Source organism: Bombina bombina, chromosome 2 (assembly GCF_027579735.1).
Source record: "Bombina bombina isolate aBomBom1 chromosome 2, aBomBom1.pri, whole genome shotgun sequence".
NCBI lineage: Eukaryota > Metazoa > Chordata > Amphibia > Anura > Bombinatoridae > Bombina > Bombina bombina.
This window is the reverse complement of record NC_069500.1, coordinates 4055145-4078751: the sequence shown is the minus strand read 5'-3', so window position 1 is coordinate 4078751 and position 23607 is coordinate 4055145. Positions and strand designations below refer to the sequence as shown.

Here is a 23607-nt window from a genome sequence, read left to right as displayed (position 1 = left end):
ATTTAGAATAGGGTAGGGATTTGTTTTATTTTGGGGGGGTTTGTTATTTTATTAGGGGGCTTAGATTAGGTGTAAGTAGCTTAAAATTGTTGTAATATTTTTAACATGTTTGTAACTTAATTTTTTATTTTTTGTAACTTAGCTTTTTTTATTTTTTGTACTTTAGTTAGTTTATGTAATTGTATTTCATTGTAGTTATTTGTAGGTAGTTTATTTAGTTAATTTAATGATAGTGTAGTATTAGGTTTAATTGTAACTTAAGTTAGGATTTATTTTACAGGTAATTTTGTATTTCTTTTAGCTAGGTAGTTATTAAATAGTTAATAACTATTTAATAACTATTCTAACTAGCTAAAATAAATACAAAGTTACCTGTAAAATAAATATAAATCCTAAGATAGCTATAATATAATTCTTAATTACATTGTAGCTATCTTAGGGTTTATTTTACAGGTAAGTATTTATTTTTAAATAGGAATAATTTATTAAAGTATAGTGTAGTGTTAGGTGTAATTGTAACTTAGGTTAGGATTTATTTCACAGATACATTTCTCTTTATTTTAGCTAGATAAGCTATTAAATAGTTAATAACTATTTAATAGCTATTGTACATGGTTAAAATAAATTGAAAGGTACCTGTAAAATAAAAATAAATCCTAAGATAGCTAGAATATAATTATTATTTATATTGTAGCTATATTAGGGTTTATTTTAAAGGTAAGTATTTAGTTTTAAATAGGATTCATTTAGTTAATAAGAGTTAATTTATTTAGATTTATTTAATTAATATTTAAGTTAGGGGGGCGTTATGGTTAGACTTAGGTTTAGGGGTTAATCATTTTATTACAGTGGCGGCGGCGTAGTGGGGGGCAGGATAGGGGTTAATAAATTTATTATAGGTTGCGGCGGGTTCATGGAGCGGCGGTTTAGGGGTTAAACTATTTATTTAGTTGCGGAGAGGTGCGGGATCAGCAGGATAGGGGTTAATAATTTTATAATAGAGGGCGACGGTATAGGGGGGCAGGATAGGGGTTACTAGGTATAATGTAGGTGGCAGCGGTGTCCGGGAGCGGCGGTTTAGGGGTTAATACATTTATAAGACTTGCGGCGGGGTCTAGGAGCGGCGGTTTAGGGGTTAGTAACTTTATTTAGTTGCGGGGGCCTCCGGGGGCGCCGGTATAGGGATAGAACAGTGTAGTTTAGTGTGAGTGCTTAGTGACAGGCTAGCAATAAAGCTGGGAAAAAGCCGAAGGGCAGCGAGATCGGATGAGTGATAACTGTCACAGTCCGCTGCTCATCGCCCCGCGGCTTTTTGACAGCTTTATTTGATAACTTAGGCGAACGTATTCAAGGTCCGCGGCGGCGAAGGTAGGCGAGCTTAGGCGGACGTATTGGGCCGGCGAAGCCAGAAAAGTAGACGGCTTGATAAGTAGCCCCCACAGTGTCATTCTGTCAGTAAAGTGTCAGGTAAAGTGTCAGGTAAAGTGTCACACTTTACTGACACTCAGTAGTACTAGACATCCATTTACATTTAGATGTCGTAACTTTATCAAGTCATGTGGAACATAGTTGAGCAGGCTGATCTGCCAGAACCTCCTCACAATAAACACAGGAATGAGACTTTGTTAAAGAGGGAGAACCCTCTAACGCGTCAGAGTCCTCCATAGCTTGCGCTTTTAATAAATTTAATAAATAGATTAACTTAATAAATAGGCACCTTTATAACCTCCAATGGCCGGGGCACTCACCACCTCCTATGACCCGGACTACAGAAACCGTTTTGTCTCCTGCGCCGCTGATCAACAGAGGAAGTGAGACAGCCACACCCGGTCACATGGAATGCCTGGCAGGACCGCCCCTGCACTAAGGAAAAAAACACGCCAAAAAAAGGCCGTGCAATACTCCCCTAAGTAACCTGAAAGTTCCACACATTGCCAGAGCCTCATCTTGCACATAAAGCAGCAATGACACAATAAACAATATCATGTATAAACCCCCCTGTTCAATAATCCCCTTTCTAGGAATTGTAACCCTTGATTCTATAAAGATAAAGGCGTCACACTGTGACCCTGTCTTCTGTGTTATTATTATGTAATAAAAAATGAAACAATCTTACCAGAATCGATGCCGTGGAACAGGAACACGGCCCTTCAAGTGTGACAGGTTAGTAGCCTCGCTCCTGACATGGACTTGAGTATAGAAAGCAGGCAGTGAAACTCTTCAACGCTGATTGCTTGTGTAGCTGTTAATATGAGTCGGGATGGTTTCACAGAAAGACTCTCCCTGCATCTCCAGCCTCTAACTTTCACCCAGGCTCTCACTGAGAGGCTGACAGGACTACTTAAAACTCCAGTCCCAATGCGAAGAGTACTACCCTCCATAAGAGACTACTCCGAATCTTCTGCACTTCTCTGCCATCCTCCTGTGACGAAAGGCAAAGAATGACTGGGGGATGAGGAAAGTGGGGGAGGTATTTAAGCCTTTGGCTGGGGTGTATTTGCCTCCTCCTGGTAGCCAGGTTCTTAATTCCCAAAAGTAATGAATGAAGCCGAGGACTTTCCTCCCCTTTAGATGGAAATGTGAGTTTGACGAAGTTCAGATCCAGTTCCTAGGTTATGTCATCTCGAAGGAGGGTTTTGCCATGGAGCCTGCTAAACTCACCCCAGTTTTAGAATGGCCTCAACCTACTTCATTAAAGGAACTACAGAGGTTCTTGGGGTTCTCCAATTATTACCGCAAGTTTATAAAGAACTTTTCTCAGTCGCTCCACTCACTGAACTGACAAAACGGAACAAGGACTGTAAACATTGGCCTCCTGAAGCCATAAATGCCTTCTCTCGTCTGAAAAATATTTTCTGTTCTGCTCCTGTGCTCTGCTATCCTGATCCTGACCTACAGTTCACTTTAGAGGTTGATGCCTCACACCCTGTAGCCTTTTTCTCTAAACGCTTTAGCCATTAAGATGGCCTTGACTGAATGGCGTCATTGGTTAGAGGGCACCACCAATCCCATTCAGAATTCTCACCGATCACAAGAATCTGACTTACCTAGAGACTGCTCATCGACTCAATCCTTGACAGGCCAGGTGGGCCTTGTTCTTTTCCCGTTTTAACTTTGTGGTCTCTTATCTTCCTGGGAACAAGAACAAGAAGGTAGATGCCCTTTCCCATCAATTCCTCCACTCAAGTGATTTCTCTGAAGCTCCTATTGAACACATCATACCTAACTCCTGTGTGGTAGCTCAACTGAATACCACCCTTCTTCAAAGACTGCAACGTGCCCAGCCTAGTAAACGTCCTGAAGCTCCCGTGGCTTCTGATATCTTTTTTTTGTACCTCTGAACCTACGTACTCCTGTGCTGTCCTGGGCTCATGACAGAAAACTCTCAGGACATCCTGGTTTAGCTAGGACTTTTAAGCGCATTTCCCAACATGTATGGTGGCCTACTATGAAGTCTGACACTCAGGGTTATGTAAAAGCCTGCACAACTTGTGCTGCCAACAAAACTCCCAGATCATTGCCTCCCGGCTTGCTCCAACCATTGTCCATTCCCAAACGACCATGGGCACACATAACAATGGACTTCATTGTGGACCTCCCTCCTTCTGACCACCATACAGTTATCTAGGTTGTGGTGGATCACTTTTCCAGACTGGCTAATTTTGTACCCCTGACAAAACTGCCTTCAGCCCAAGAACTATCGTCTCTTTTTCTCTTGCATGAGGTACGACTTCATGGCATTCCTGTGAATATTGTTTCCGACAGAGGTCCACAGTTCACCTCTACCTTTTGGAGAGCCTTTTGTAAGTTGATTGGAACCACTGTTTCCTTGTCCTCTGGCTACTATCCTCAGACCAATGGACTAACAGAGAGTAAACTAGGATCTTGAAGCCTACCTTAGAGCCTTTGTCAATGCTCACCATACCAACTGGTCTGAGTTGTTACCCCTAGCTGAGCTGGCAAGAAACACTCATTGGCACTCATCTCTTCGATGTTCTCCATTTCAAGCCGCAGCAGGGTATCAACCTGGTGTCTTCCCACTTTCTGCTCAGTCCACTGGAGTTCCTGCTTCAGTTACTGAACTCACCACTTATTGGCAACGTATTCGCTCTCAGCTACGTTCAGTTGTCTCTAGATATAAAAAGTTTGCTGATCATCATAGAGCTTCTGTACGTGCCATCTCAGTAGGTGAACGTGTTTGGGTCTCTACTCGACATATGTCAACCCTGTCACAATTTGGGGCCTTGGTTTATTGGTCTTTACAAAGTCTTGAAAAGACTGTATCCTGTTGCTACAAAGTGGCCTTGCCCAAAACCCTGTGCATACACCCTGTCTTCCACATCTCACTACTCAAGCCTTACATCAATAATAGATGTACCCGTCTCCAAGCACCTCCTCCTCCGCTCCTGGTCCGTGGTGATCCTGAATATGAGGTAGTTAAGGTCCTGGACTCCAGATACAGGCGCAGACAACTGCAGTATCTGATACACTGGAAGGGTTACTCTGTGGCAGATCGTTCCTGGGTTCCTGCCCGTGATGTGCATGCTCCATCTTTGGTCTACAAATTCCATGCTGCTCATCCTTTGAGGCCGACTCTGGTTCCCAGAGGGAACCCTTGAGAGGGGGGCTATGTCACGCCACGCCGCTCTAGCCATTGCTAGGGGCGCGGTGTCTCCTTCCCTGCTTGTTGCCAATGGCTGTGTTGGGTCCAGATGCGTGCAGCACACAGCAGCACATGATACACAGCAGCACACACACAGCAGTACACATTTTTTTTAATAAACAAAAGCTGTTTCTGGAGTGGTGGGACCTCGGAATTCTCTTTAGTCTCAGATAAAGCTGCAATAAAATTATACAAGAAGATTTTACCAACCTGGCTTTTGTTTAATTTGATGTTCTTGTAGATCATCTAGAAAACAAACAAACAAGGGGTTAAATAGAACACATCATACAGCAGGATGCGTTACTTATGTGCAGCCCTCACATTACATATTTACCCCATCAGTTCCATAACCTACTGTACTACTCCGAGAAGCCTCTAATCAACCAACGAGACAGCACAGTATCTTCTGTTAGAAACCTAGTGGTGTATCACTGCTCCTTCTTACCTATCTGTGTGTGTGCGGCAGCTAGTGGTGTATCACTGCTCATTCTTACCTATCTGTGTGTGTGTGTCGCAGCTAGTGGTATATCACTGCTCATTCTCACCTATCTGTGTGTGTGTACGGCAGCTAGTGGTGTATCACTGCTCATTCTCACCTGTGTGTGGGTGTGTGCGGCAGCTAGTGGTATATCACTGCTCATTGTCACCTATCTGTGTGTGTGTGTGTGTGTTGCAGCTAGTGGTGCATCAATGCTCATTCTCCCCTATCTGTGTGTGTGCGGCAGCTAGTGGTGTATCACTGCTCATTGTCACCTATCTGTGTGTGTGTTTGTGCGGCAGCTAGTGGTGTATCACTGTGCATTCTCCCCTAGCTGTGTGTGTGCGGCAGCTAGTGGTGTATCACTGCTCATTCTCACCTATCTGTGTGTGTGTGTGTGTGTGTGTGCGGCAGATAATGGTGTATCTCTGCTCATTCTCACCTGTGTGTGCGGCAGCTAGTGGTGTATCACTGCTCATTCTCACCTGTGTGTGTGCGGCAGCTAGTGGTGTATCACTGCTCATTCTCACCTATCTGTGTGTGTGTGCGGCAGCTAGTGGTGTATCACTGCTCATTCTCACCTATCTGTGTGTGTGCGGCAGCAAGTGGTGTATCACTGCTCATTCTCACCTGTGTGTGTTTGTGTGCGGCAGCTAGTGGTGTATCACTGCTCATTCTCAGCTATCTGTGTGTGTGTGTGCAGCAGCTAGTGGTGTATCACTGCTCATTCTCACCTATCTGTGTGTGTGTGCGGCAGCTAGTGGTGTATCACTGCTCATTCTCACCTATCTGTGTGTGTGCGGCAGCTAGTGGTGTATCACTGCTCATTCTCCCCTATCTGTGTGTGTGTGTGCGGCAGCTAGTGGTGTATCACTAATCATTCTCACCTATCTGTGTGTGTGTGCGGCAGCTAGAGGTGTATCACTGCTCATTCTCACCTATCTGTGTGTGCGGCAGCTAGAGGTGTATCACTGCTCATTCTCACCTATCTGTGTGTGTGCGGCAGCTAGTGGTGTATCACTGCTCATTCTCCCCTATCTGTGTGTGTGTGTGTGCGGCAGCTAGTGGTGTATCACTGCTCATTCTCCCCTATCTGTGTGTGTGCGGCAGCTAGTGGTGTATCACTGCTCATTCTCACCTATCTGTGTGTGTGTGCGGCAGCTAGTGGTATATCACTGCTCATTCTCACCTATGTGTGTGTGTGTGTGTGTGTGTGCAGCAGCTAGTGGTGTATCACTGCTCATTCTCACCTATCTGTGTGTGTGCGGCAGCTAGTGGTGTATCACTGCTCATTCTTACCTATCTGTGTGTGTGCGGCAGCTAGTGGTGTATCACTGCTCATTCTCACCTATCTGTGTGTTTGTGGCAGCTAGTGCTGTATCACTGCTCATTCTCACCTATCTGTGTGTGTCTGTGGCAGCTAGAGGTGTATCACTGCTCATTCTCACCTGTGTGTGTGTGTGCAGCAGCTAGAGGTGTATCACTGCTCATTCTCACCTATCTGTGTGTGTGTGGCAGCTAGTGGTGAATCACTGCTCATTCTCACCTGTGTGTGTGGCAGCTAGTGGTGTATCACTGCTCATTCTCACCTATCTGTGTGTGTGTGTGTGTGTGTGTGTGTGTGTGTGTGTGTTCGGCAGCTAGAGGTGTATCACTGCTCATTCTCACCTATCTGTGTGTGTGTGTGCGGCAGCTAGAGGTGTATCACTGCTCATTCTCCCCTATCTGTGTGTGTGTGTTCGGCAGCTAGAGGTGTATCACTGCTCATTCTCACCTATCTGTGTGTGTGTGTGGCAGCTAGTGGTGTATCACTGCTCATTCTCACCTATCTGTGTGTGTGTGCGGCAGCTAGTGGTGTATCACTGCTCATTCTCCCCTATCTGTGTGTGTGTGTGCGGCAGCTAGAGGTGTATCACTGCTCATTCTCACCTATCTGTGTGTGCGGCAGCTAGTGGTGTATCACTGCTCATACTCACCTATCTGTGTATGTGTGCGGCAGCTAGTGGTGTATCAATGCTCATTCTCACCTATCTGTGTGTGTGCGGCAGCTAGTGGTGTATCACTGCTCATTCTCACCTATCTGTGTGCGTATGCGGCAGCTAGTGGTGTATCACTGCTCATTCTCCCCTATCTGTGTGTGTGTGCGGCAGCTAGTGGTGTATCACTGCTCATTCTAACCTATCTCTGTGTGTGTGCGGCAGCTAGTGGTATATCACTGCTCATTCTCCCCTATCTGTGTGTGTGTGCGGCAGCTAGTGGTATATCACTGCTCATTCTCCCCTATCTGTGTGTGTGTGCGGCAGCTAGTGGTGTATCACTGCTCATTCTCACCTATCTGTGTGTGAGTGTGCGGCAGCTAGTGGTGTATCACTGCTCATTCTCACCTATCTGTGTGTGTGTGTGGCAGTTAGTGGTGTATCACTGCTCATTGTCATCTATCTGTGCGTGTGTGTGTGTGGCAGCTAGTGGTGTATCACTGCTCATTCTCACCTATCTGTGTGTGTGTGTGTGTGTGCGGCAGCTAGTGGTGTATCACTGCTCATTCTCCCCTATCTGTGTGTGAGTGTGTGGCAGCTAGTGGTGTATCACTGCTCATTCTAACCTATCTCTGTGTGTGTGCGGCAGCTAGTGGTGTATCACTGCTCATTCTCACCTATCTGTGTGTGCGGCAGCTAGTGGTGTATCACTGCTCATTCTCACCTATTTGTTTGTTTGCGGCAGCTAGTGGTGTATCACTGCTCATTCTCACCTATCTGTGTGTGTGTGCGGCAGCTAGTGGTATATCACTGCTCATTCTCACCTATGTGTGTGTGTGTGTGTTTGTGTGTGCAGCAGCTAGTGGTGTATCACTGCTCATTCTCACCTATCTGTGTGTGTGTGCGGCAGCTAGTGGTGTATCACTGCTCATTCTCACCTATCTGTCTGTGTGCGGCAGCTAGTGGTGTATCACTGCTCATTCTCACCTATCTGTGTGTGTGAGTGTGTGCGGCAGCTAGTGGTGTATCAATGCTCATTCTCACCTATCTGTGTGTGTGGCAGCTAGTGGTGTATCACTGCTCATTCTCATCTATCTGTGTGTGTGTGTGTGTGTGTGTGTGTGTGGCAGCTAGTGGTGTATCACTGCTCATTCTCACCTATCTGTGTGTGTGGCAGCTAGTGGTGTATCACTGCTCATTCTCACCTATCTGTGTGTGTGGCAGCTAGTGGTGTATCACTGCTCATTCTCATCTATCTGTGTGTTTGCTGCAGCTATTGGTGTATCACTGCTCATTCTCCCCTATCTGTGTGTGTGTGCGGCAGCTAGTGGTGTATCACTGCTCATTCTGACCTATCTGTGTGTGTGCGGCAGCTAGTGGTGTATCAATGCTCATTCTCACCTATCTGTGTGTGTGCGGCAGCTAGTGGTGTATCAATGCTCATTCTCACCTATCTGTGTGTGTGCGGCAGCTAGTGGTGTATCACTGCTCATTCTCACCTATCTGTGTGTGTATGCGGCAGCTAGTGGTGTATCACTGCTCATTCTCCCCTATCTGTGTGTGAGTGTGCGGCAGCTAGTGGTGTATCACTGCTCATTCTCACCTATCTGTGTGTGAGTGTGCGGCAGCTAGTGGTGTATCACTGCTCATTCTAACCTATCTCTGTGTGTGTGCGGCAGCTAGTGGTATATCACTGCTCATTCTCCCCTATCTGTGTGTGTGTGCGGCAGCTAGTGGTGTATCACTGCTCATTATCATCTATCTGTGTGTGTGTGTGGCAGTTAGTGGTGTATCACTGCTCATTGTCATCTATCTGTGTGTGTGTGTGGCAGCTAGTGGTGTATCACTGCTCATTCTCACCTATCTGTGTGTGTGTGTGTGTGTGGCAGCTAGTGGTGTATCACTGCTCATTCTCATCTATCTGTGTGTTTGCTGCAGCTATTGGTGTATCACTGCTCATTCTCCCCTATCTGTGTGTGTGTGCGGCAGCTAGTGGTGTATCACTGCTCATGCTCACCTATCTGTGTGTGTGTGCGGCAGCTAGTGGTGTATCACTGCTCATTCTTACCTATCTGTGTGTGTGTGCGGCAGCTAGTGGTGTATCACTGCTCATGCTCACCTATCTGTGTGTGTGTGCGGCAGCTAGTGGTGTATCACTGATCATTCTCACCTATCTGTGTGTGTGTGCGGCAGCTAGTGGTGTATCACTGCTCATTCTCACCTATCTGTGTGTGTGTGCGGCAGCTAGTGGTTTATCACTGCTCATTCTCACCTATGTGTGTGTGTGTGCGGCAGCTAGTGGTGTATCACTGCTCATTCTCACCTATCTCTGTGTGTGCGGCAGCTAGTGGTATATCACTGCTCATTCTCACCTATCTGTGTGTGCGGCAGCTAGTGGTATATCACTGCTAATTCTCACCTATCTGTGTGTGCGGCAGCTAGTGGTGTATCACTGCTCACTCTCACCTATCTGTGTGTGTGTGCGGCAGCTAGTGGTGTATCACTGCTCATTCTCACCTATCTGTGTGTGTGTGCGGCAGCTAGTGGTGTATCACTACTCATTCTCACCTATCTGTGTGTGTGCGGCAGCTAGTGGTGTATCACTGCTCATTCTCACCTATCTGTGTGTGTGTGCGGCAGCTAGTGGTGTATCACTGCTCATTCTCACCTATCTGTTTGTTTGCGGCAGCTAGTGGTGTATCACTGCTCATTCTCACCTATCTGTGTGTGTGTGCGTGCGGCAGCTAGAGGTGTATCACTGCTCATTCTCACCTATCTGTGTGTGTGTGCGGCAGCTAGTGGTGTATCACTGCTCATTCTCACCTATCTGTGTGTGTGTGCGGCAGCTAGTGGTGTATCACTGCTCATTCTTACCTATCTGTGTGTGTGCGGCAGCTAGTGGTGTATCACTGCTCATTCTCACCTATCTCTGTGTTTGTGGCAGCTAGTGCTGTATCACTGCTCATTCTCACCTATCTGTGTGTGTCTGTGGCAGCTAGAGGTGTATCACTGCTCATTCTCACCTGTGTGTGTTTGTGCAGCAGCTAGAGGTGTATCACTGCTCATTCTCACCTATCTGTGTGTGTGTGGCAGCTAGTGGTGAATCACTGCTCATTCTCACCTATCTGTGTGTGTGGCAGCTAGTGGTGTATCACTGCTCATTCTCACCTATCTGTGTGTGTGTGTGTGTTCGGCAGCTAGAGGTGTATCACTGCTCATTCTCACCTATCTGTGTGTGTGTGTGCGGCAGCTAGTGGTGTATCACTGCTCATTCTCACCCATCTGTGTGTGTGTGTTCGGCAGCTAGAGGTGTATCACTGCTCATTCTCACCTATCTGTGTGTGTGTGTGGCAGCTAGTGGTGTATCACTGCTCATTCTCACCTATCTGTGTGTGTGTGCGGCAGCTAGTGGTGTATCACTGCTCATTCTCCCCTATCTGTGTGTGTGTGTGCGGCAGCTAGAGGTGTATCACTGCTCATTCTCACCTATCTGTGTGTGCGGCAGCTAGTGGTGTATCACTGCTCATACTCACCTATCTGTGTATGTGTGCGGCAGCTAGTGGTGTATCAATGCTCATTCTCACCTATCTGTGTGTGTGCGGCAGCTAGTGGTGTATCACTGCTCATTCTCACCTATCTGTGTGTGTATGCGGCAGCTAGTGGTGTATCACTGCTCATTCTCCCCTATCTGTGTGTGTGTGTGGCAGCTAGTGGTGTATCACTGCTCATTCTCACCTATCTGTGTGTGAGTGTGCGGCAGCTAGTGGTGTATCACTGCTCATTCTAACCTATCTCTGTGTGTGTGCGGCAGCTAGTGGTATATCACTGCTCATTCTCCCCTATCTGTGTGTGTGTGCGGCAGCTAGTGGTATATCACTGCTCATTCTCCCCTATCTGTGTGTGTGTGCGGCAGCTAGTGGTGTATCACTGCTCATTCTCACCCATCTGTGTGTGAGTGTGCGGCAGCTAGTGGTGTATCACTGCTCATTCTCACCTATCTGTGTGTGTGTGTGGCAGTTAGTGGTGTATCACTGCTCATTGTCATCTATCTGTGTGTGTGTGTGTGTGTGTGGCAGCTAGTGGTGTATCACTGCTCATTCTCACCTATCTGTGTGTGTGTGTGTGTGTGCGGCAGCTAGTGGTGTATCACTGCTCATTCTCCCCTATCTGTGTGTGAGTGTGTGGCAGCTAGTAGTGTATCACTGCTCATTCTAACCTATCTCTGTGTGTGTGCGGCAGCTAGTGGTGTATCACTGCTCATTCTCACCTATCTGTGTGTGCGGCAGCTAGTGGTGTATCACTGCTCATTCTCACCTATTTGTTTGTTTGCGGCAGCTAGTGGTGTATCACTGCTCATTCTCACCTATCTGTGTGTGTGTGCGGCAGCTAGAGGTGTATCACTGCTCATTCTCACCTATCTGTGTGTGTGTGCGGCAGCTAGTGGTATATCACTGCTCATTCTCACCTATGTGTGTGTGTGTTTGTGTGTGCAGCAGCTAGTGGTGTATCACTGCTCATTCTCACCTATCTGTGTGTGTGTGCGGCAGCTAGAGGTGTATCACTGCTCATTCTCCCCTATCTGTGTGTGTGTGCGGCAGCTAGCGGTGTATCACTGCTCATTCTCACCTATCTGTGTGTGTGTGCGGCAGCTAGTGGTGTATCACTGCTCATTCTCACCTATCTGTGTGTGTGTGCGGCAGCTAGTGGTGTATCACTGCTCATTCTCACCTATCTGTTTGTTTGCGGCAGCTAGTGGTGTATCACTGCTCATTCTCACCTATCTGTGTGTGTGTGCAGCAGCTAGTGGTGTATCACTGCTCATTCTCACCTATCTGTGTGTGTGTGCGGCAGCTAGCGGTGTATCACTGCTCATTCTTACCTATCTGTGTGTGTGTGTGCGGCAGCTAGTGGTGTATCACTGCTCATTCTCACCTATCTGTGTGTGTGTGGCAGCTAGTGGTGTATCACTGCTCATTCTTACCTATCTGTGTGTGTGTGCGGCAGCTAGTGGTGTATCACTGCTCATTCTCACCTATCTGTGTGTTTGTGGCAGCTAGTGCTGTATCACTGCTCATTCTCACCTATCTGTGTGTGTCTGTGGCAGCTAGAGGTGTATCACTGCTCATTCTCACCTATCTGTGTGTGTGTGCGGCAGCTAGTGGTGTATCACTGCTCATTCTCACCTATCTGTGTGTGTGTGCGGCAGCTAGAGGTGTATCACTGCTCATTCTCACCTATCTGTGTGTGTCTGTGGCAGCTAGAGGTGTATCACTGCTCATTCTCACCTATCTGTGTGTGTGTGCGGCAGCTAGAGGTGTATCACTGCTCATTCTCACCTATCTGTGTGTGTCTGTGGCAGCTAGAGGTGTATCACTGCTCATTCTCACCTATCTGTGTGTGTGTGCGGCAGCTAGAGGTGTATCACTGCTCATTCTCACCTATCTGTGTGTGTGTGGCAGCTAGTGGTGAATCACTGCTCATTCTCACCTATCTGTGTGTGTGGCAGCTAGTGGTGTATCACTGCTCATTCTCACCTATCTGTGTGTGTGCGGCAGCTAGTGGTGTATCACTGCTCATTCTCCCCTATCTGTGTGTGTGTGTGTGCAGCAGCTAGTGGTGTATCACTGCTCATTCTTACCTATCTGTGTGTGTGCGGCAGCTAGGGGTGTATCACTGATCATCCTCCCCTATCTGTGTGTGTGTGCGGCAGCTAGAGGTGTATCACTGCTCATTCTCATCTATCTGTATGTGTGTGTGGCAGCTAGTGGTGTATCACTGCTCATTCTCACCTATCTGTGTGTGTGCGGCAGCTAGTGATGTATCACTGCTCATTCTCCCCTATCTGTGTGTGTGCGGCAGCTAGTGGTGTATCAATGCTCATTCTCACCTATCTGTGTGTGTGTGCGGCAGCTAGTGGTGTATCACTGCTTATTCTCCCCTATCTGTGTGTGTGTGTGTGTGTGTGTGCGGCAGCTAGTGGTGTATCACTGCTCATTCTTACCTATCTGTGTGTGTGCGGCAGCTAGTGGTGTATCACTGCTTATTCTCCCCTATCTGTGTGTGTGTGTGTGTGCGGCAGCTAGTGGTGTATCACTGCTCATTCTCACCTATCTGTGTGTGTGTGCAGCAGCTAGTGGTGTATCACTGCTCATTCTCCCCTATCTGTGTGTGTGTGCGGCAGCTAGCGGTGTATCACTGCTCATTCTCCCCTATCTGTGTGTGTGTGCGGCAGCTAGAGGTGTATCACTGCTCATTCTCCCCTATCTGTGTGTGTGTGCGGCAGCTAGGGGTGTATCACTGATCATTCTCCCCTATCTGTGTGTGTACGGCAGCTAGCGGTGTATCACTGCTCATTCTCCGCCATCTGTGTGTGTGTGCGGCAGCTAGTGGTGTATCACTGATCATTCTCCCCTATCTGTGTGTGTGTGCGGCAGCTAGCGGTGTATCACTGATCATTCTTACCTATCTGTATGTGTGTGTGGCAGCTAGTGGTGTATCACTGCTCATTCTCACCTATCTGTGTGTGTGCGGCAGCTAGTGGTGTATCACTGCTCATTCTCACCTATCTGTGTGTGTGCAGCAGCTAGAGGTGTATCACTGCTCATTCTCACCTATCTGTGTGTGCGGCAGCTAGTGGTGTATCACTGCTCATTCTCACCTATCTGTGTGTGTGTGTGCGGCAGCTAGGGGTGTATCACTGCTCATTCTCACCTATCTGTGTGTGTGTGCAGCAGCTAGCGGTGTATCACTGATCATTCTTACCTATCTGTGTGTGTGTGTGTGCGGCAGCTAGTGGTGTATCACTGATCATTCTTACCTATCTGTGTGTGTTTGTGGCAGCTAGTGGTGTATCACTGCTCATTCTCACCTATCTGTGTGTGTGTGCGGCAGCTAGTGGTGTATCACTGCTCATTCTTACCTATCTGTGTGTGTGTGCGGCAGCTAGAGGTGTATCACTGCTCATTCTCACCTATCTGTGTGTGTGTGCGGCAGCTAGTGGTGTATCAATGCTCATTCTCACCTATCTGTGTGTGTGTGCGGCAGCTACGGGTGTATCACTGCTCATTCTTACCTATCTGTGTGTGTGTGTGTGGCAGCTAGGGGTGTATCACTGCTCATTCTTACATATCTTTGTGTGTGTGCGGCAGCTAGTGGTGTATCACTGCTCATTCTTACCTATCTGTGTGTGTGTGTGCAGCAGCTAGCGGTGTATCACTGATCATTCTTACCTATCTGTGTGTGTGTGCGGCAGCTAGGGGTGTATCACTGCTCATTCTTACCTATCTTTGTGTGTGTGCGGCAGCTAGTGGTGTATCACTGCTCATTCTTACCTATCTGTGTGTGTGTGTGCGGCAGCTAGAGGTGTATCACTGCTCATTCTTACCTATCTGTGTGTGTGTGCGGCAGCTAGGGGTGTATCACTGCTCATTCTTACCTATCTCTGTGTGTGTGCAGCAGCTAGCGGTGTATCACTGCTCATTCTTACCTATCTGTGTGTGTGTGTGTGTGCGGCAGCTAGAGGTGTATCACTGCTCATTCTTACCTATCTGTGTGTGTGTGTGCGGCAGCTAGTGGTGTATCACTGCTCATTCTTACCTATCTGTGTGTGTGTGCGGCAGCTAGTGATGTATCACTGCTCATTCTTACCTATCTGTGTGTGTGTGCGGCAGCTAGCGGTGTATAACTGCTCATTCTTACCTATCTTTGTGTGTGTGCGGCAGCTAGTGGTGTATCACTGCTCATTCTCACCTATCTGTGTGTGTGCGGCAGCTAGTGGTGTATCACTACTCATTCTCACCTATCTGTGTGTGTGTGTGCGGCAGCTAGTGGTGTATCACTGCTCATTCTCCCCTATCTGTGTGTGTGTGCGGCAGCTAGTGGTGTATCACTGATCATTCTTACCTATCTGTGTGTGTGTGCGGCAGCTAGTGGTGTATCACTGCTCATTCTCACCTATCTGTGTGTGTGTGCGGCAGCTAGTGGTGTATCACTGCTCATTCTAACCTATCTGTGTGTGTGTGGGGCAGCTAGTGGTGTATCACTGCTCATTCTCCCCTATCTGTGTGTGTGCGGCAGCTAGAGGTGTATCACTGCTTATTCTCACCTATCTCTGTGTGTGTGTGTGTGTGTGTGTGTGTGCGGCAGCTAGTGGTGTATCACTGCTCATTCTTACCTATCTGTGTGAGTGCGGCAGCTAGTGGTGTATCACTGCTCATTCTCACCTAGAGGTGTATCACTGCTCATTCTCCCCTATCTGTGTGTGTGTGCGGCAGCTAGTGGTGTATCACTGCTCATTCTTACCTATCTGTGTGAGTGCGGCAGCTAGTGGTGTATCACTGCTCATTCTCACCTAGAGGTGTATCACTGCTCATTCTCCCCTATCTGTGTGTGTGTGCGGCAGCTAGTGGTGTGTCACTGCTCATTCTCCCCTATCTGTGTGTGTGTGCGGCAGCTAGTGGTGTATCACTGCTCATTCTCCCCTATCTGTGTGTGTGTGCGGCAGCTAGTGGTGTGTCACTGCTCATTCTCACCTATCTGTGTGTGTGTGTGGCAGCTAGTGGTGTATCACTGCTCATTCTCCCCTATCTGTGTGTGAGTGTGCGGCAGCTAGTGGTGTATCACTGCTCATTCTCCCCTATCTGTGTGTGTGCTGCAGCTAGTGGTGTATCACTGCTCATTCTCACCTATCTGTGTGTGTGTGCGGCAGCTAGAGGTGTATCACTGCTCATTCTCACCGATCTGTGTGTGTGCGGCAGCTAGTGGTGTATCACTGCTCATTCTCACCTATCTGTGTGTGTGTGTGTGCGGCAGCTAGTGGTGTATCACTGCTCATTCTCACCTGTGTGTGTGTGTGCGGCAGCTAGTGGTGTATCACTGCTCATTCTCACCTATCTGTGTGTGTGTGTGGCAGCTAGTGGTGTATCACTGCTTATTCTCCCCTATCTGTGTGTGTGTGCGGCAGCTAATGGTGTATCACTGCTCATTCTCACCTATCTGTGTGTGTGTGTGTGCGGCAGCTAGTGTTGTATCACTGCTCATTCTCACCTATTTGTGTGTGTGTGCGGCAGCTAGTGGTGTATCACTGCTCATTCTCCCCTATCTGTGAGTGTGCGGCAGCTAGTGGTGTATCACTGCTCATTCTCCCCTATCTGTGTGTGTGCGGCAGCTAGTGGTCTATCACTGTTCATTCTCACCTATCTGTGTGTGTGTGTGCAGCAGCTAGTGGTGTATCACTGCTCATTCTCCCCTATCTGTGTGTGTGCGGCAGCTAGTGGTCTATCACTGTTCATTCTCACCTATCTGTGTGTGTGTGTGCGGCAGCTAGTGGTGTATCACTGCTCATTCTCACCTATCTGTGTGTGTGTGGCAGCTAGTGGTGTATCACTGCTCATTCTCCCCTATCTGTGTGTGTGGGGCAGCTAGTGGTGTATCACTGCTCATTCTCCCCTATCTGTGTGTGTGCGGCAGCTAGAGGTGTATCACTGCTTATTCTCACCTATCTGTGTGTGTGTGTGTGTGTGTGCGGCAGCTAGAGGTGTATCACTGCTCATTCTCCCCTATCTGTGTGTGTGCGGCAGCTAGTGGTGTATCACTGCTCATTCTCACCTATCTGTGTGTGTGTGCGGCAGCTAGTGGTGTATCACTGCTCATTCTAACCTATCTGTGTGTGTGGGGGGCAGCTAGTGTTGTATCACTGCTCATTCTCACCTATCTGTGTGTGTGTGTGCAGCAGCTAGTGGTGTATCACTGCTCATTCTAACCTATCTGTGTGTGTGGGGCAGCTAGTGGTGTATCACTGCTCATTCTCCCCTATCTGTGTGTGTGCGGCAGCTAGAGGTGTATCACTGCTTATTCTCACCTATCTGTGTGTGTGTGTGTGTGTGTGTGTGTGTGCGGCAGCTAGAGGTGTATCACTGCTCATTCTCCCCTATCTGTGTGTGTGCGGCAGCTAGTGGTGTATCACTGCTCATTCTCACCTATCTGTGTGTGTGTGCGGCAGCTAGTGGTGTATCACTGCTCATTCTCACCTATCTGTGTGTGTGTGTGCGGCAGCTAGTGGTGTATCACTGCTCATTCTCACCTATCTGTGTGTGTGTGTGTGTGCGGCAGCTAGTGATGCATCACTGCTCATTCACCCCTATCTGTGTGTGTGCGGCAGCTAGTGGTGTATCACTGCTCCTTCTCCCCTATCTGTGTGTGTGGGGCAGCTAGAGGTGTATCACTGCTCATTCTCACCTATCTGTTTGTGTGTGTGCGGCAGCTAGTGGTGTATAACTGCTCATTCTCACCTATCTGTGTGTGTGCGGCAGCTAGTGATGTATCACTGCTCATTCTCCCCTATCTGTGTGTGTGCGGCAGCTAGTGGTGTATCAATGCTCATTCTCACCTATCTGTGTGTGTGTGCGGCAGCTAGTGGTGTATCACTGCTTATTCTTACCTATCTGTGTGTGTGCGGCAGCTAGTGGTGTATCACTGCTCATTCTAACCTATCTGTGTGTGTGTGCGGCAGCTAGTGGTGTATCACTGCTCATTCTTACCTATCTGTGTGTGTGCGGCAGCTAGTGGTGTATCAATGCTCATTCTCACCTATCTGTGTGTGTGTGCAGCAGCTAGTGGTGTATCACTGCTCATTCTTACCTATCTGTGTGTGTGTGCGGCAGCTAGTGGTGTATCACTGCTCATTCTCCCCTATCTGTGTGTGTGTGCGGCAGCTAGGAGTGTATCACTGCTCATTCTCCCCTATCTGTGTGTGTGTGCGGCAGCTAGGGGTGTATCACTGCTCATTCTCCCCTATCTGTGTGTGTGTGCGGCAGCTAGTGGTGTATCACTGCTCATTCTCCCCTATCTGTGTGTGTGTGTGCGGCAGCTAGGGGTGTATCACTGCTCATTCTCCCCTATCTGTGTGTGTGTGCGGCAGCTAGTGGTGTATCACTGCTCATTCTCCCCTATCTGTGTGTGTGTGCGGCAGCTAGGGGTGTATCACTGATCATTCTCCCCTATCTGTGTGTGTGTGCGGCAGCTAGGGGTGTATCACTGCTCATTCTCCCCTATCTGTGTGTGTGTGCGGCAGCTAGGGGTGTATCACTGATCATTCTCCCCTATCTGTGTGTGTGTGCGGCAGCTAGAGGTGTATCACTGCTCATTCTCATCTATCTGTATGTGTGTGTGGCAGCTAGTGGTGTATCACTGCTCATTTTCACCTATCTGTGTGTGTGCGGCAGCTAGTGATGTATCACTGCTCATTCTCCCCTATCTGTGTGTGTGCGGCAGCTAGTGGTGTATCAATGCTCATTCTCACCTATCTGTGTGTGTGTGCGGCAGCTAGTGGTGTATCACTGCTTATTCTCCCCTATCTGTGTGTGTGTGTGTGTGTGCGGCAGCTAGTGGTGTATCACTGCTCATTCTTACCTATCTGTGTGTGTGCGGCAGCTAGTGGTGTATCACTGCTTATTCTCCCCTATCTGTGTGTGTGTGTGGCAGCTAGTGGTGTATCACTGCTCATTCTCCCCTATCTGTGTGTGTGTGTGCGGCAGCTAGTGGTGTATCACTGATCATTCTTACCTATCTGTGTGTGTGTGTGTGCGGCAGCTAGTGGTGTATCACTGCTCATTCTCATCTATCTGTGTGTGTGTGCGGCAGCTAGAGGTGTATCACTGCTCATTCTCCCCTATCTGTGTGTGTGTGCGGCAGCTAGGGGTGTATCACTGATCATTCTCCCCTATCTGTGTGTGTGCGGCAGCTAGCGGTGTATCACTGCTCATTCTCCCCTATCTGTGTGTGTGTGCGGCAGCTAGGGGTGTATCACTGATCATTCTCCCCTATCTGTGTGTGTGTGCGGCAGCTAGCGGTGTATCACTGCTCATTCTCCCCTATCTGTGTGTGTGTGCGGCAGCTAGGGGTGTATCACTGATCATTCTCCCCTATCTGTGTGTGTGCGGCAGCTAGCGGTGTATCACTGCTCATTCTCCCCTATCTGTGTGTGTGTGCGGCAGCTAGGGGTGTATCACTGATCATTCTCCCCTATCTGTGTGTGTGTGCGGCAGCTAGCGGTGTATCACTGCTCATTCTCCCCTATCTGTGTGTGTGTGCGGCAGCTAGGGGTGTATCACTGATCATTCTCCCCTATCTGTGTGTGTGCGGCAGCTAGTGGTGTATCACTGATCATTCTTACCTATCTGTATGTGTGTGTGGCAGCTAGTGGTGTATCACTGCTCATTCTCACCTATCTGTGTGTGTGTGCGGCAGCTAGTGGTGTATCACTGATCATTCTCCCCTATCTGTGTGTGTGTGTGCGGCAGCTAGGGGTGTATCACTGATCATTCTTACCTATCTGTGTGTGTTTGTGGCAGCTAGTGGTGTATCACTGCTCATTCTCACCTATCTGTGTGTGTGCAGCAGCTAGTGGTGTATCACTGCTCATTCTCACCTATCTGTGTGTGTGCGGCAGCTAGTGGTGTATCACTGCTCATTCTCACCTATGTGTGTGTGTGCGGCAGCTAGTGGTGTATCACTGATCATTCTTACCTATCTGTATGTGTGTGTGGCAGCTAGTGGTGTATCACTGCTCATTCTCACCTATCTGTGTGTGTGTGCGGCAGCTAGTGGTGTATCACTGCTCATTCTTACCTATCTGTGTGTGTGCGGCAGCTAGTGGTGTATCACTGATCATTCTCCCCTATCTGTGTGTGTGTGCGGCAGCTAGTGGTGTATCACTGATCATTCTCCCCTATCTGTGTGTGTGTGTGCGGCAGCTAGTGGTGTATCACTGCTCATTCTCACCTATCTGTGTGTGTGTGCGGCAGCTAGTGGTATATCACTGCTCATTCTCACCTATCTGTGTGTGTGTGCGGCAGCTAGGGGTGTATCACTGATCATTCTTACCTATCTGTGTGTGTTTGTGGCAGCTAGTGGTGTATCACTGCTCATTCTTACCTATCTGTGTGTGTGTGCAGCAGCTAGAGGTGTATCACTGCTCATTCTCACCTATCTGTGTGTGTGTGCGGCAGCTAGTGGTGTATCACTGCTCATTCTTACCTATCTGTGTGTGTGTGCGGCAGCTAGAGGTGTATCACTGCTCATTCTCACCTATCTGTGTGTGTGTGCGGCAGCTAGTGGTGTATCAATGCTCATTCTCACCTATCTGTGTGTGTGTGCGGCAGCTACGGGTGTATCACTGCTCATTCTTACCTATCTGTGTGTGTGTGTGTGGCAGCTAGGGGTGTATCACTGCTCATTCTTACATATCTTTGTGTGTGTGCGGCAGCTAGTGGTGTATCACTGATCATTCTCACCTATCTGTGTGTGTGTGTGCGGCAGCTAGTGGTGTATCACTGCTCATTCTTACCTATCTGTGTGTGTGTGTGCAGCAGCTAGCGGTGTATCACTGATCATTCTTACCTATCTGTGTGTGTGTGCGGCAGCTAGGGGTGTATCACTGCTCATTCTTACCTATCTTTGTGTGTGTGCGGCAGCTAGTGGTGTATCACTGCTCATTCTTACCTATCTGTGTGTGTGTGTGCGGCAGCTAGAGGTGTATCACTGCTCATTCTTACCTATCTGTGTGTGTCTGTGCGGCAGCTAGTGGTGTATCACTGCTCATTCTTACCTATCTGTGTGTGTGTGCGGCAGCTAGTGGTGTATCACTGCTCATTCTTACCTATCTCTGTGTGTGTGCAGCAGCTAGCGGTGTATCACTGATCATTCTTACCTATCTGTGTGTGTGCGGCAGCTAGTGGTGTATCACTGCTCATTCTTACCTATCTGTGTGTGTGTGTGTGTGCGGCAGCTAGAGGTGTATCACTGCTCATTCTTACCTATCTGTGTGTGTGTGTGCGGCAGCTAGTGGTGTATCACTGCTCATTCTTACCTATCTGTGTGTGTGTGCAGCAGCTAGCGGTGTATAACTGCTCATTCTTACCTATCTTTGTGTGTGTGCGGCAGCTAGTGGTGTATCACTGCTCATTCTCACCTATCTGTGTGTGTGCGGCAGCTAGTGGTGTATCACTACTCATTCTCACCTATCTGTGTGTGTGTGCGGCAGCTAGCGGTGTATAACTGCTCATTCTTACCTATCTTTGTGTGTGTGCGGCAGCTAGTGGTGTATCACTGCTCATTCTCACCTATCTGTGTGTGTGCGGCAGCTAGTGGTGTATCACTACTCATTCTCACCTATCTGTGTGTGTGTGTGCGGCAGCTAGTGGTGTATCACTGCTCATTCTCCCCTATCTGTGTGTGTGTGCGGCAGCTAGTGGTGTATCACTGATCATTCTTACCTATCTGTGTGTGTGTGCGGCAGCTAGTGGTGTATCACTGCTCATTCTCACCTATCTGTGTGTGTGTGCGGCAGCTAGTGGTGTATCACTGATCATTCTTACCTATCTGTGTGTGTGTGTGCGGCAGCTAGTGGTATATCACTGCTTATTCTTACCTATCTGTGTGTGTGTGTGTGCGGCAGCTAGTTGTGTATCACTGCTCATTCTCACCTATCTGTGTGTGTGTGCAGCAGCTAGCGGTGTATCACTAATCATTCTTACCTATCTGTGTGTGTGTGCGGCAGCTAGGGTTGTATCACTGCTCATTCTTACCTATCTTTGTGTGTGCGGCAGCTAGTGGTGTATCACTGCTCATTCTTACCTATCTGTGTGTGTGCGGCAGCTAGTGGTGTATCAATGCTCATTCTCACCTATCTGTGTGTGTGTGTGCGGCAGCTAGTGGTGTATCACTGCTCATTCTCCCCTATCTGTGTGTGTGCGGCAGCTAGTGGTGTATCACTGCTCATTCTCACCTATCTGTGTGTGTGTGTGTGTGTGTGTGCGGCAGCTAGTGATGCATCACTGCTCATTCACCCCTATCTGTGTGTGTGCGGCAGCTAGTGGTGTATCAATGCTCATTCTCACCTATCTGTGTGTGTGTGTGCGGCAGCTAGTGGTGTATCACTGCTCCTTCTCCCCTATCTGTGTGTGTGGGGCAGCTAGAGGTGTATCACTGCTCATTCTCACTTATCTGTGTGTGTGTGTGCGGCAGCTAGTGGTGTATCAATGCTCATTCTCACCTATCTGTGTGTGTGTGTGGCAGCTAGTGGTGTATCACTGCTCATTCTCCCCTATCTGTGTGTGAGTGTGCGGCAGCTAGTGGTGTATCACTGCTCATTCTCCCCTATCTGTGTGTGTGCGGCAGCTAGTGGTGTATCACTGCTCATTCTCACCTATCTGTGTGTGTGTTCGGCAGCTAGTGGTGTATCACTGCTCATTCTAACCTATCTGTGTGTGTGTGGGGCAGCTAGTGGTGTATCACTGCTTATTCTCACCTATCTCTGTGTGTGTGTGTGTGTGTGTGTGTGTGTGTGTGTGTGTGTGTGTGTGTGTGCGGCAGCTAGAGGTGTATCACTGATCATTCTCACTTATCTGTGTGTGTGTGTGTGCGGCAGCTAGTGGTGTATCACTGCTCATTCTCCCCTATCTGTGTGTGTGCGGCAGCTAGAGGTGTATCACTGCTTATTCTCACCTATCTCTGTGTGTGTGTGTGTGTGTGTGTGTGTGTGTGTGTGTGTGTGTGCGGCAGCTAGAGGTGTATCACTGATCATTCTCACTTATCTGTGTGTGTGTGTGTGTGGCAGCTAGTGGTGTATCACTGCTCATTCTTACCTATCTGTGTGAGTGCGGCAGCTAGTGGTGTATCACTGCTCATTCTCACCTAGTGGTGTATCACTGCTCATTCTCCCCTATCTGTGTGTGTGTGCGGCAGCTAGTGGTGTGTCACTGCTCATTCTCCCCTATCTGTGTGTGTGTGCGGCAGCTAGTGGTGTATCACTGCTCATTCTCCCCTATCTGTGTGTGTGTGCGGCAGCTAGTGGTGTGTCACTGCTCATTCTCACCTATCTGTGTGTGTGTGTGGCAGCTAGTGGTGTATCACTGCTCATTCTCCCCTATCTGTGTGTGAGTGTGCGGCAGCTAGTGGTGTATCACTGCTCATTCTCCCCTATCTGTGTGTGTGCTGCAGCTAGTGGTGTATCACTGCTCATTCTCACCTATCTGTGTGTGTGTGCGGCAGCTAGAGGTGTATCACTGCTCATTCTCACCGATCTGTGTGTGTGCGGCAGCTAGTGGTGTATCACTGCTCATTCTCACCTATCTGTGTGTGTGTGTGTGCGGCAGCTAGTGGTGTATCACTGCTCATTCTCACCTGTGTGTGTGTGTGCGGCAGCTAGTGGTGTATCACTGCTCATTCTCACCTATCTGTGTGTGTGTGTGGCAGCTAGTGGTGTATCACTGCTTATTCTCCCCTATCTGTGTGTGTGTGCGGCAGCTAATGGTGTATCACTGCTCATTCTCACCTATCTGTGTGTGTGTGTGTGCGGCAGCTAGTGTTGTATCACTGCTCATTCTCACCTATTTGTGTGTGTGTGCGGCAGCTAGTGGTGTATCACTGCTCATTCTCCCCTATCTGTGAGTGTGCGGCAGCTAGTGGTGTATCACTGCTCATTCTCCCCT

At 48.5% G+C, this 23607-nt stretch overlaps 1 protein-coding gene across 1 annotated transcript in view; it reads right to left on the bottom strand.

Annotated features, from left to right (window-relative positions):
• Positions 1 to 4873: 4873 nt before the first annotated feature.
• Positions 4874 to 23607, bottom strand: part of LOC128648353 (caspase recruitment domain-containing protein 8) — a gene marked incomplete at its 3' end in the record, with an annotated part of 368408 nt that continues 349674 nt past the window's right edge. The window contains 1 exon segment of the mRNA XM_053700953.1: positions 4874 to 4909. Within this exon segment, the coding sequence (XP_053556928.1) occupies positions 4874 to 4909 (36 nt within the window).